The 12146-nt window shown below is 40.5% G+C and overlaps 1 protein-coding gene across 5 annotated transcripts in view; it reads left to right on the top strand.

Annotated features, from left to right (window-relative positions):
• Positions 1-12146, top strand: part of dip2ca (disco-interacting protein 2 homolog Ca) — a 192307-nt gene that overhangs the window by 139396 nt on the left and 40765 nt on the right. For all 5 annotated transcript variants that reach the window (XM_040049481.1, XM_040049480.1, XM_040049482.1 and 2 more), the window contains 3 exons: positions 929-1126; positions 6339-6430; positions 11278-11388. In XM_040049481.1, the coding sequence (XP_039905415.1) occupies positions 929-1126; positions 6339-6430; positions 11278-11388 (401 nt within the window). The remainder of the gene's footprint in view (positions 1-928; positions 1127-6338; positions 6431-11277; positions 11389-12146) is intronic.

Here is a 12146-nt window from a genome sequence, read left to right as displayed (position 1 = left end):
AAGCATGAATAGCAAATGTTGGAAAGACTCGGTTTGGTTCAGTATGTCGTTGAAATTCATTAGCAGGGCGTTTTGCTTGATTAAAAGCTCTTTCCTGTGAACTTTCTGTCTTACAGCAGTGGTGACATGCAGTAAATGTTTCATTATTCCTAACACGCACCTTTCTACATGGCTGTATAATACAGTGAACTCATAAGAATAAACAATTCTGTATTATGATATTCTATCGATTTATACGGGTTAATTTAATATCAGCTTTGTCATATTGTTCATAAAAGGTCGCTGGTTGACATTATGTCTTTTCAATCTATTAAAAAAGCATAAAAGCAAAGTTAAAGATATTTGATGTCCTGTAATCTGCAATAAAAGTTGCAGATCGTAAAGAACCAAGAAACATAAATGTATTAATTTCACTGTGACCTGAACAGCTGGACTGATTATTTTAGGAAACTTGACTTAAATGGGAGAAAATAGTTCATTTGTGGTGGTTTGATGGTCGGGTGAATATTTTGGACGTGGTTGACGTGACCACCGTTTGCCTTTAAAACGTTTTACAGTAGTGGGGCAGGAACGTTCCTCTTAGGAAAGTTCCTAGATTCAGGCGGACTGATCCGTCTCTTCCTGTAAATCCAGACTGACCTCACGATGTTGACCATCTGTAGCAGGTCTTCCATTTTTTCCTCATGTGGCACTGGGTGTATGTCTGGCCTTGTTACCATGCTGCAGAATGCATTTGTGACCATATTTTCTCCACCTTATTTCCTAAAATAACTGGTCACTGTAATTTAAACCAACATTTAAAAGATATTTTTTCACATGTCCTCCTGTAGTGAGTATTTTTGGTGCTTGTTAAATCAGTCTTATACATATATAAGTAAAAATGACTAAAAATTATTTTCTTCTTCTGTTTTCTCGTGCCCACTTGCAGTCCAGCAGCCAGACCCTAACCAGCCCAAGGCTGAAGGGGCACAGATGGTACCCATGCGGGGTGAGCAGCTGGGCGTGGTGACCAACTGGCCCCCTTCTCTGGAAGCAGCCCTTCAGAGGTGGGGCACCATCTCTCCGAAGGCCCCGTGTCTCACTACCATGGATACTAACGGCAAGCCGCTCTACGTCCTCACATATGGTAAGTCTTGGAAATCCTGCATCGCGGCATGTCATCCCTAAGGTCAAATCTTCGGATCTGTGCTGAAGGAAAAAGGGTTGAAATATTTTTGCGTGAAGACGAAAATCCAAAATGAACATCGGACGCCTCACATGACCACAAATAAATCGTCCTAACAACCAGTCTTCAAAATACTGTCATAACACACGATGAAAGAGAACAAAAAATGTTTGTAATATGTGCATAAAAGAGGGTTTTTCTTTTTCTTTGAACTGCATCTTGTTTTCGGCACATATGGTGGCTTTTCCAAGCTGATTAAGTGTAGCACCAAACAATGTTTAACACCCGCTGTGTGAGCATAATTCCCCTAATGGCAGCCAGACAGGGTGCTAAGCACATTAGCAAGTGTGAAGAAAGATGCCTGAAAAGAAAACTGCTCTGCTATAGAGGGTGGAAAAGTTTTTTTTTATCCTGAAGGTTCAAACTTTGAGAAAATGTTTTAAGATGAATTGTTTCCTGTGCGACTTTCAGCACAGCTTCTTGAAAAAATATGAAAACCTTCCTTCTGTGCCCTCTAGTATTAGTTTCTGTACACAGACTCGGCTGACTTTGGTGCTCTGTTTCAAACATTAATGGTTATGGACACCGATCTTTGCTTTTGCAGAAGCAAGCAGTGCTAGACCACAGTGCATCCTGCAGAAATACAAATCCTATTTAGCCTCGAATCGGTCAGCATAACGTAAACATTAACTAAAGCAAGTCTTTAGCAGCCATAAATGAGAACATGTTGCAAAGTAAACAGTAACATAACCCGATACCAAATAATGTAACAGCCTTCTGGCCCCCAGCGCTGCCATCGTCCCAGCTCCCTAAACACATTCGCTGCAGCTGAATCCCATCACGTCGTCCCCCGGCTCAATGCCACAGTTTAAATCTACACCCAAACTGGAACAAGTTCTCTTGTTCTTCGCTTGAAGGCGACCGAGTTATTCATCTCCCAAACAGCAGCAGAGAAAACGACTTCAGGTCCGGAGGGTATGAAGAAATTTAGCTGCCGTGAACAGAGCTGCTTCTCTCAGGGTCCTCATGAATTTAGAGTCAAACCTCCCAGCTGTACAGAGGGGAGAATGAAATTACACTGAGAGGACTCCAGACACATCACACCACGCATACCCAGCATCACACAGGCATGCACCCAAATGAATTGGAAGAAGCTCTCAGATCTTTTACTTAAAGCTGCAGCGTGCCCCCCAGTGACAACGAAGAGGTTTCATAACAAGTAAAAACCTCCGTCTAAGTCTAAAATAGTCAGTATATTACAATAATGAGTAGACTAAAGCATGCTAGTATAATTTTGTCCATAATCTTTACTGAGCCTTCAGGCTTTACTAAATTTCAGTTGGGTGTTTGTGTTAGAGGTGGATAAATCCAAACACCGATAGCATTGATACCAACGCTGGTATTGGACCCATACTAGCGTGATAAGATTGATACATTGTTTCTGTTCAGTGTGCAGTCCACTGAATTGTGTTGAATAAATTCTTTTTATGGAAACGGAAAAAAAAAAATTCAGCCATCAACTATGAAAAATATCTGAACTGTCTTATATCCTGTGGCACAAATTTTAAAAAACAGAATTTGAACCGAAGGGCTTTAGAGAAAAAAAAATAAGTCTCCAAAATAGACAAAACGCTAAAAAGTTGTTGTGCAAAATAATCATAATCATAGTAATCTCAGTAAATCATAATGATTAAGTGGTCATTAAAAGCAGGTGCTTCAAAATGATGATTCATCTCATAAATCAACACACACTGCTCTGCCCTACATAAGCTTGTTTTGCCCCCTCAGCTGTAAAAGGTTGATGGGGTGTTGTTGTCGTCACCCTGCCGGGCAGGTAGACAGGCGGGCGACGCGGACACCCCGTACACGGGTGTCAAACTCCAGTCCTTGAGAGCCGGTGTCCTGAAACTTTTACATGTGTCCCTGCTGCAACACACCTGAATACAATTAGTAGGTCATTAGTAAGACTCTGTAGACTGACTGCCTGCCGACGTGGCAATTCAGCCATTTGATTTGTGTTACAGCAGCTCATGAGTTAACATGATGCAATAAAAGTACTTTTAGAACTACATTTTTCCAAACACATTTACTTGAGTAGGGTTAGGGGTTGCCACTTCAGCATGCAGTCAAGTTCTATAGAGTTTACACCTGGCTGTGCCAATATAATATGCACAACACTAGTGTATGTATTTGTCCACCCAACCCATCACCTGACACCTATTTCTTTTTTAAATGGCAACACTCCTTAAATGGGTCCTATCAGAACAAGTGGCCGGTCCAGTGTTTCTCAGTAAGAGGCCTCGTTGTGTTCTGATTCAAAATGATGAAGGTATCTAAAGATTCTCAGGTGAAGTTGAAGTACGCCTAAGTGTCATTTCTTATCTCTGCTGATGTTGATGGCGCTCGAGCACCTTTGTCGCACGCATGAGTTCACGCAGGATTAACATGAATAGGCGGCAACTTCACTGCAGGTGCTTCAAATTGGCACTGGATGTGTGTGTGTGTTTGTGTGTTTATTTGCGTGTGTGACTGAACTAACTGATTCGTGGGGAGCGAGCTCGCTGCCGATGATGAGGCGATATGAGCGCTCACCAGACTGTGAAATGTCTTCAGCCAGCGCTCGGAGACCGCCACCAGAGACAAAAACACGGTGAGATTATGTGTGCGTGTGTGCAGTGCAGTGCTGAATCTAAAGTTCAGCCATTCTCTTTCCATGTCTGCCGCATCTTTCATTCCTGTCGTGTCTTCCCTTTGATGTCGGCCAACAAAGACAAACTTGTTTTGTATCTTCCTTTCGAGTCGTCCTCCGCCTCTGGAGAACAGAGAGAATTCATGATACAGAATTCTCCGGCTGTCCTTAAACTCAACCCTCACCGCTCTGCACTGCAGATAACCCCACGTAAGAGGCGGGAGACAGACATATTTCTATTTCCATAGACGAGAAGTTTCTCGGCACGCTTTGATCCTGTGGTGTTATTCTCCAACAAATCACATTATCGATAAATCTGCACTGATTTGTGTTCAGCGTGCAGAGGAAGCGTAAACTTTTTATTTCTCTGTGTTTGGGATGCTCTCGCTTTGATGTCTTCCTTTGATTACCCTTCTGTCCATCTGCTTTTGTTTGGAGTGTTCTCTGCAAGAAATACAAATCCTGTTTAAGCACCAGAGTTCTGTCTGCAGATGTTAGCTCATCATCTTTTCTTATGTCTCCACTTAATCCTTTACTTAGAGGCAGCGCTGCTGGTAGTAAACAGTATGTTTAACAATCTCATGGAGCAAATATGGAACTTTGAACTCTTTAGCTGAATAATAATAATGTTTTCTCCATAGACTGTATATAAAAAAGGGACGTAACCATCATGACATCATACATTCGCTTCTGGACCGATTTGAAGTCCCAAAGTTAGCAGTTTGGCCTCCTTCAAGTTTGTTTTTTCAAAGTGTAGAAAGGATCATATTACGATGAGGGTGTTATGAGCTAACAATAGCAATCTTCATATTTTAATAACATTTAAATTGGTGAGTTATAATTCACCACACAGCCTGCAGTCATGTTTATTTATGCTGTAAGGATGGGCATTTTAACAGGAAGTCTGTGGGGATTTATGCTCTTGTACAAAAAGCCTCAAGTGGTCATTAGAGGAACTACATCTTTTTATTTTTTATTTTTTTGCACGCCCACGTTGGCTTCATTTTTAAGCCCTCGAGCTTTCTGCATTATCTTTGTCTTTCTAGAATAAAAAAACAAAACCAAACAAAAGTACTTTAAAGTTTTCTTAATTAAAAAAAAAAAATCAACCAATGAGAACTCACAGGAATAGACTTACTCTTGTACTATAGCACTGATTAGGAGGACATATTTAAATCTTTAGGATTTATTTCAAGATAAATGATAAATTTCATAACTTCCATGCTGAGTTTCAGCTTTTTTATTTTTGGACTCCAGTAGAGTCCAAAATGCACAGCTTCTCTCTACTAGAGCAGAGAGAAGCTGTGCATTCTTCACAGTCCAGAATCATTATATTCATCATTATGTTTATCTCATACTGGGAATTGGTTCAGATCCTTAGTTTATCCCAAAATCAATAAGAGGCAGTCAGAGGAAATAAAAGTCCACAGGTCCACCAGTAGATAAGTTTGTTTATAATTTTCTCCAACAAGCTTTCCTGACATCACCTGTAAACAACGGGACGTAGGGTGCTTCACCTTTAAGAAATGATGTTTGTAGCTGGTGTTTGTCTGCAGTTAACTTTGCTTTTTGTGGTCCAAACTGTCTGTTTTCCTCCTGGGATCCTAAAGCTTTTCTTCATTTCATTAGTTCAGACAAACACCAGGAAAAAAAACTCATTTAGCATAAAAAAAAAACAAAAGAATTCATGCTGGATCGCCCATGCATAATATCTGCATCTGCCAGTCTGAATTAGGGGGGGGGGGAAAGAAATAAGAAGGAAATTGATTCCATTGTTGTGAGTTACTGCATTAATGAACAGAGCGGGTCCGTCTGCCAGGGAAAATGAAACCGATCAGAAAGATCAGATAATATTTAATAACTTTATATTTACAGGGAGATTGAAAGTTCCTTTGACAGACATCTTCCGTAAGAAGAAAGTATTTTTAAACTGCTTTGTAAGCGCTTGGTTTGTGCTACCTAAAGTTTAAAGTAACAGCTGCACTTATCTAGAGACTCAATCTCTTTATCTGTTTAGTGTCATCCTAATGCAGCCTATGTGACTTCCTTTAATGTCCTGAGGCTTTGACCATAACTGCAAAGTATCAGCCTGCATGGATCCAATTACACCAAAGTCACGAGGAGCGTTTGATTTATTGGATGTTATGAAATCTATACGATTACCTTCATAGCAGTCCGCCCACAAGGTGTACCGTCAAACTTCAAAGTATTTTAAAAATCACGTGTCATATCAGTGCTGTAATTTGTTACATATGGGGGCTCATGTTGTCATCCTCTGTTCCCACAGAGATGTTTCTTTCATGCTTTTATTGGGTACAGAAAGGCTTCCTGACAGTCCACCTCTTGATCTCTAGAGGACGTATTTCATCAACAACATCTTGAACTTGTTATCGGTCACTTCAAACCGTTTCTCAAAGACGTGCTTCACCTTTTATCTGTCTGCACGAGCTATTGTGTGACGTCATCATTTAAATGTTTTTGCAGGTAAACTGTGGTCCAGAAGTGTGAAGGTGGCGTACAATCTGCTGCACAAACTGGGAACCAAACAAGAACCGCTCGTGAGACCTGGAGACCGGGTGAGTGAGGCAAAAACATTCATGATGGGCTGAGATGGAGAGAGCCGCAGAGAGAACAAAGGGGAAGATTTTCCAAGGGGGGAAAATGAGTGCGAGGCCACAATTGGGGGGGAAAAAAGAGAAAAGGATCTGCAAGTGATCTGCTAACACAGAAACAAGCAGTTATTTCCAATAATGCGTTGTAGGGTCATCAGATGTGGCTTTATGAGACACCCAGTCAACCGTCAGACCTCGGTTCTTGACGTGGGAGTTGTTTTAGTTTATTTTAGCTCGCTTTGTTTGGTTTCTGTGTTATTTTTTAAAATTGTTATGAGTTTAGAGTAGGTTATGTAATCCAGTATGTTTGAGACACTCCCATGTAGTGTCAGTAGGCGTGTGCACAAGGGCCTCATGCAGGAACTGCACTGTTTGCAGCTCCCACGTTGGCTTCAGTTTTCAGCTCCGGAGGGTGTTTCTTTTTTAGTTTATATTTTTTGTTTATTTGTTTTTTTAAAAACTGAAAGGATTGAGCGGAGAGCCTGATCACTGTCCATGGTACTGAAACATAAAAACTGTGCATCATGAGGCTCGCCGAAGTGTTAAAGTTGATAATATGCTGCTTTACTTCACGCAGAAAGAACATCGGGCCAGTAAATGAAGGTTGTTGTAGCGACAGCAGACACATTTTTTCTAGTTCATGTTGTCTGTGAGTGAAAACAGCTTGTGGTTAGAAAACAACTCTGTGTTCTTCTTCTAACCAAACTTTTTGCAAAGTGTGTTAAGACTGATTTTGTCATTCGGTTAAGTATTGTTGCAAATGGCTACTAATTGACTGCTGTAAACTTTAGAAATAGTTGCTGTATGATTCATTTCAATGCACTCTTTTTAAAATATTGGAACTTTAAGTGAAATTCATATGCAGTAAAGTTAGCACCAAAAGAAGTGTGACCATACGTTTCTATGTCTAACGTTTCACTGCAGGTTTTCTCTTTTTTTTAATCCTTTCAGACAGATAACAGTGCTGAAGGTCGCTGTGTTCCTGGATAGTAATTATAATTGATTTTCATTGCTATCACCGGGCAGTCAGACTGGTTTACAGTTTCATTACATTTTTCCTTTTCAACCTTCTGTTTTGTTCAGACCTGTCAGTAACAAGTGACACCTTTTTCCTGCGTATGACACTTTTCATCAACAAGGAAGCTGTCAGAGCGGTTTCCTGAAGCAATTCCTTTTTTTTTCTCCACCATCAAAGAAATGTGTCAATTTAGTGTTTTTTCCACCCAGAACCTTTGGTGCGTGTCCTCCCCTCTCGCCTCTCTCGTTTCTACAGCTTCACTTTAATACTCTATAACAAGAAAAATGCTACAGCATAATATTTGTAAGAAGTTACTCCAGTGAGCTATTATGAAGCATCCTGTATAAAGAGCTGGACTCACAAACATGTAAATCAAAAAGCAGCGAGAGAGTTTGTTGACGTCACCTCTCAGGATTTTTGCAAAATCCGCCACATGGAGGTTACTTAATACTTTAAACATGGACTCTTGCATTGTGCTTCCTTTCTTCTGTTCCATGCTAATCATCACGTTATGCTCAGAGCCCCCTATTACCCAACACTCCACATGCCTCCACACATGAAATCATGCTTAAGTGGAAAAAGGTTCAGTAATGCTCCCACATGTTTCTGCTGCCACGTGACACCCATACTTCTTGCCCCTCGTTCTTCTTTATTTTAAGCTTAATTTCCAGCTCAGTGGGAGACTGACTCAAGACTGGCTCCATGCCAGCGTGTGACGTTTTCAGCCAGAAGGCTGTGTGTTTAATTACATTGCAAATTCTTTTCCCCTGTAATTTGTTTAGAAGACATTTTTGCTGGAGCTTTTAGAGAAATTACACTGCATATTTTCAGTATCTCACCTGAGCAGAGTGCTTTGCAGAACGATTAAACAAATAGGTTTCAACAGGAGAATGTTTAGAAAGCCGATGAGATTTAATTACACGCGAGCAACAATAAAGGAGTTGTTACTTTATGAAATTACGTTAGAGGTTTTGTGTTTCTGTGCAGAGAAACAAGTTCAGTAAGGTTTCAGGGAATGATGCTGCTGAAGAATCAGATAAAACTGTGGATGTGGTTTCTCTTTAACAAGTCCTCTTGTGCCAAGTTTTGTTTTTGAATTACATTTTTAATATGACATCATTATTGCAGGGGACTGCAGATCCAAACGGACTCCAACTCTGGCAAAGAGCATCAAATGGCAGTAATTTTCATACAAAAGGAGTTTTTTAAAAAGTTGTGGTGTCATGTGACATGGGGGGAGTCATTACAGAGGTGAAAAAACTAAAATGAGAAAGGAGTAAAAAACATTTCCCAGAGGCTCTGAGCACCACACAATCATCAAGTTCGTTAAATTCAATACATTATTCCTTTTATTTTGTTATTATTACATTCACTTAGATCTTTACTTTTAAATTACTTTTTAATGAGAGCTTTCTATATTTTAATCCTTACCAGCACATAGACCTGAATAAGGTCATCTTGTTCTGTCATTTGTCCTTATGATGAATGACAATAAAGAACTTTCAACTGAGAAGTGTTAATCCCATAATGCACGGTGCACTCAGGAGTACCTGTCCAGTCTGACGGATGGATGGATTGTCTGAAATTTGCACCGAATTTCTCTTTTTTTCCTATGTTTGTCACATGCATACCCTCCAAATCAAAACATGCATCTGATATTTCTTCTGGTGTTTAAGTTTGAGGTTCAAAGCCATCTCCACTGTGATTGTGCTGAAACAGGTAAAGGTATTTACTTATTGAAGTCCAGGCTCTGGCTGCTGGGCTGGGGGTCAGCGTACACTCGTCTTTAACACCGCTCTGGGTTCTTCACTAGCTTTGTGTTAGCATGCTGTCTGTGCAGATACTTGTATTTGCAGTATAATGCAGTTATTTCATGCATTTTGAACTTCACCATCACACTTTTGTCCTTCTGTGCAATAATAACAAAAGTATCATATTTCATTCCCGATTGTATACAAGTGCACAGGAAGTGTTTTTTTTCTTCTAAGCTTTCATTGTGCAGATAATTGAAGGACCCATGCTTGTATTAACATCATTGTAGCTGTGATGTCCATTACCACTACAGAACACAACGCTGCAACATGTAACTAGTTAATGGCGTAGTGTGTTGCATTAGAGCCGTTCTTTTTGTGTCATCGCTGTTATGCAAGTCTTGTTGAGATCGGGTTTCCTCACTGCAGACAGAATGCTTAACGAGGATCAGATGTAAGTTGGAATAATTTAGTATTTACTTGGTACCAAAGAAAGCCGGTGCAACAGCACATCTTTACAGTTTGTATTATCTCAGTTCTGACATTGTTCTCCCACCGAGATCATTTTTCTATTTTCAGACAGATATTCCTCTTTATTCATTCAGTACCTTCTAGTCTTCTAGCCCAGCTTTCTGACTTTTCATGAAGCAATGAGTAGCTCTGCATGTTTTGCATCAAGAATTTCCATGAATGTATGGCAGTTCAGTTCAATTCAGTTTTATTTATATAGCACCAAATCACAATAACGAGACTCTTTAAATTGTAAGGTTAGCAACAAAAGAGAGAAACGCATTTGACGGAAGTGGGAAAGAAAAACTCTGAGCCAGGCTCAGGGAGGGGCGGCATCTGCTGTGGGAGAGGGAGACGGGACGAAAGTCACACTGAGATATGCGATGTGGGCAGCTCACGTACGTGCAGTGTTTCCTGACATGCACTCTGCAGCCTTTACAAGCAGAAAACGTGAATCTCTCGGCTGTCGTTTACAAATGAAACCTGACCTGCTTCAATGAGGCGTGCACATGTCAACAATAGCCCTGTTAAAGCATCATTACACCACTCTCATTCATTCAGGTGCACTTAGCTTATACCGCCAACTCTCTGCCACACACACACACACACATTAACACACTCACATCCACTCTTGTGGTGTACTGTACTGTATATGGAAGCTATTAAGAACTTAAGCAGGGGTCCACCATTATCATCACAGCACGCAACTGGAGCTGAACTGGACCAAAATGCTAGAGCGCGAGATAACAGCCTAGCTGTGACGTAGAAAGCAGGTTGATGGGTTCATGCTCTGTGGACACGATAGTGGAGAGAAGTTTGTGTCTTTGCAAAACTGTGTGAAACCTATTGTCCAAATTTACATTAGCACAATTTCTTTAAGTGCAGCTTGTTTACTGAGAGAAATTAAAATTTTAGCATTGATTTTTAGTGTATTCTGTGTGTTTTTAACAAGAGCTGTTTAAAACGGCATCCAGTAGTTCAGGAGTTTAAGTTAAACCTCAACGTGCTAACAGAAGGTTTGAAGACGGACGACTGGAATGAGAGGAAGGACTGTGAGCAGGAGAATGTCAAGTAAAAGATATTTGAAAGTAGAGGCGGTATTAAACAGAACAAAGAAAGTAGAAGGAGAGGAATAGAGGAAGTGAAAGAGGGTGGGATGTTGACCAGATGCCCCCTAAATGATTCAGCTTTGTTCTTCTCTGGTTCTCTGGCGGCAGCTCCTATCAGCCATCAGCATCCAGCATCACAGACACAAAACATGCTCCTTCCCTGACTTCGTTGCTGCCTTGTCTGCTCTGTCTCGCGCTCTCTCTTGAGTAAAACAAAAACCTCTGAAATCCTTTCAGATGTGATCTTTCAGGCTATGATTGGTTTAAATGTAACTCCTGGTTTGGTTTGAATAACCAAATATTTTTAGTTTATTGCCTCAACCATCAAGGCAACATCATAACTTTCCCTCCATCCTGAAATTTCCAAAGATTTCTTCCCGTTTTAATCTGTAACACATGTATTATGTCTCATTCTGCCTGTAGGTGGCGCTAGTTTTCCCTAACAATGACCCCGCCTCCTTCATGACAGCCTTCTATGGCTGCCTGCTGGCTGAGGTGGTTCCTGTGCCAATAGAAGTACCGCTGACCAGGAAGGTAAGAGGAAAACCGCACTCGATGTTTAATTAAAATTTAAGGAATAGTGAAAAATATGTGGACGTTAAATATTACTATATGGTGAAAAGTATTTTGTAATATTAAAAAAAAGGCAAAACACCAGCCAGCAAACTGCAGTTTAATACAAGTAGAAGAAACCTTAATACTAATTTACATAAAACTGGATATAAACTGTTTATTAAAAAGAAATGGAAGCAGTAGCCTTAATAAAACAGTAACTTTTATTATTTTCTGCACCCATGCTTGTTTTATTTAATAGTGCAGTCCTCAATTCTTCTTAGTATGGACGGTTCTGAAGACTGTAAAGCTGTTTAAGGGTCAGATCATTGATGTAGTCGGGTTTTTTTGGCAGTATTTTCTGTTCAGACGGTGATTGTTGAAAAGGTGCGATGTGATTTCCAACGTTTGTGTGGCCGATAGCAGTGTTAACGGGCCAGCGTGACTACAGGCTTCCTCGATGATTAATGGCGTCACGTTCGGGGATCTAGTTCAGAATTCAGGGAGCGTTCGTGGACCTTTGAGTGTCACGTCTCCTCAACAGCATCTAACAAAAAGGAGGCTGTAAACTAATCATGGGGTTGAAGGTTGGATAACCACCCCCTCCACATGTTTTGCTCAAGTTCAAGTCGATCCTGACAGGAGGTTTTGGATTTCTTCATTGCTTCATAGCTGGTGTGAGAGTCCAGGTTACTGCATGCATTGATTTCAAACAGCAAACGTGATTGACTTGTTCTAAT

Source organism: Simochromis diagramma, unplaced genomic scaffold, assembly GCF_900408965.1.
Source record: "Simochromis diagramma unplaced genomic scaffold, fSimDia1.1 OVJJ01000355.1, whole genome shotgun sequence".
NCBI classification, from domain to species: domain Eukaryota; kingdom Metazoa; phylum Chordata; class Actinopteri; order Cichliformes; family Cichlidae; genus Simochromis; species Simochromis diagramma.
Note: the sequence above shows the minus strand (reverse complement) of the source record. Positions and strands in the feature narration are given on the sequence as shown.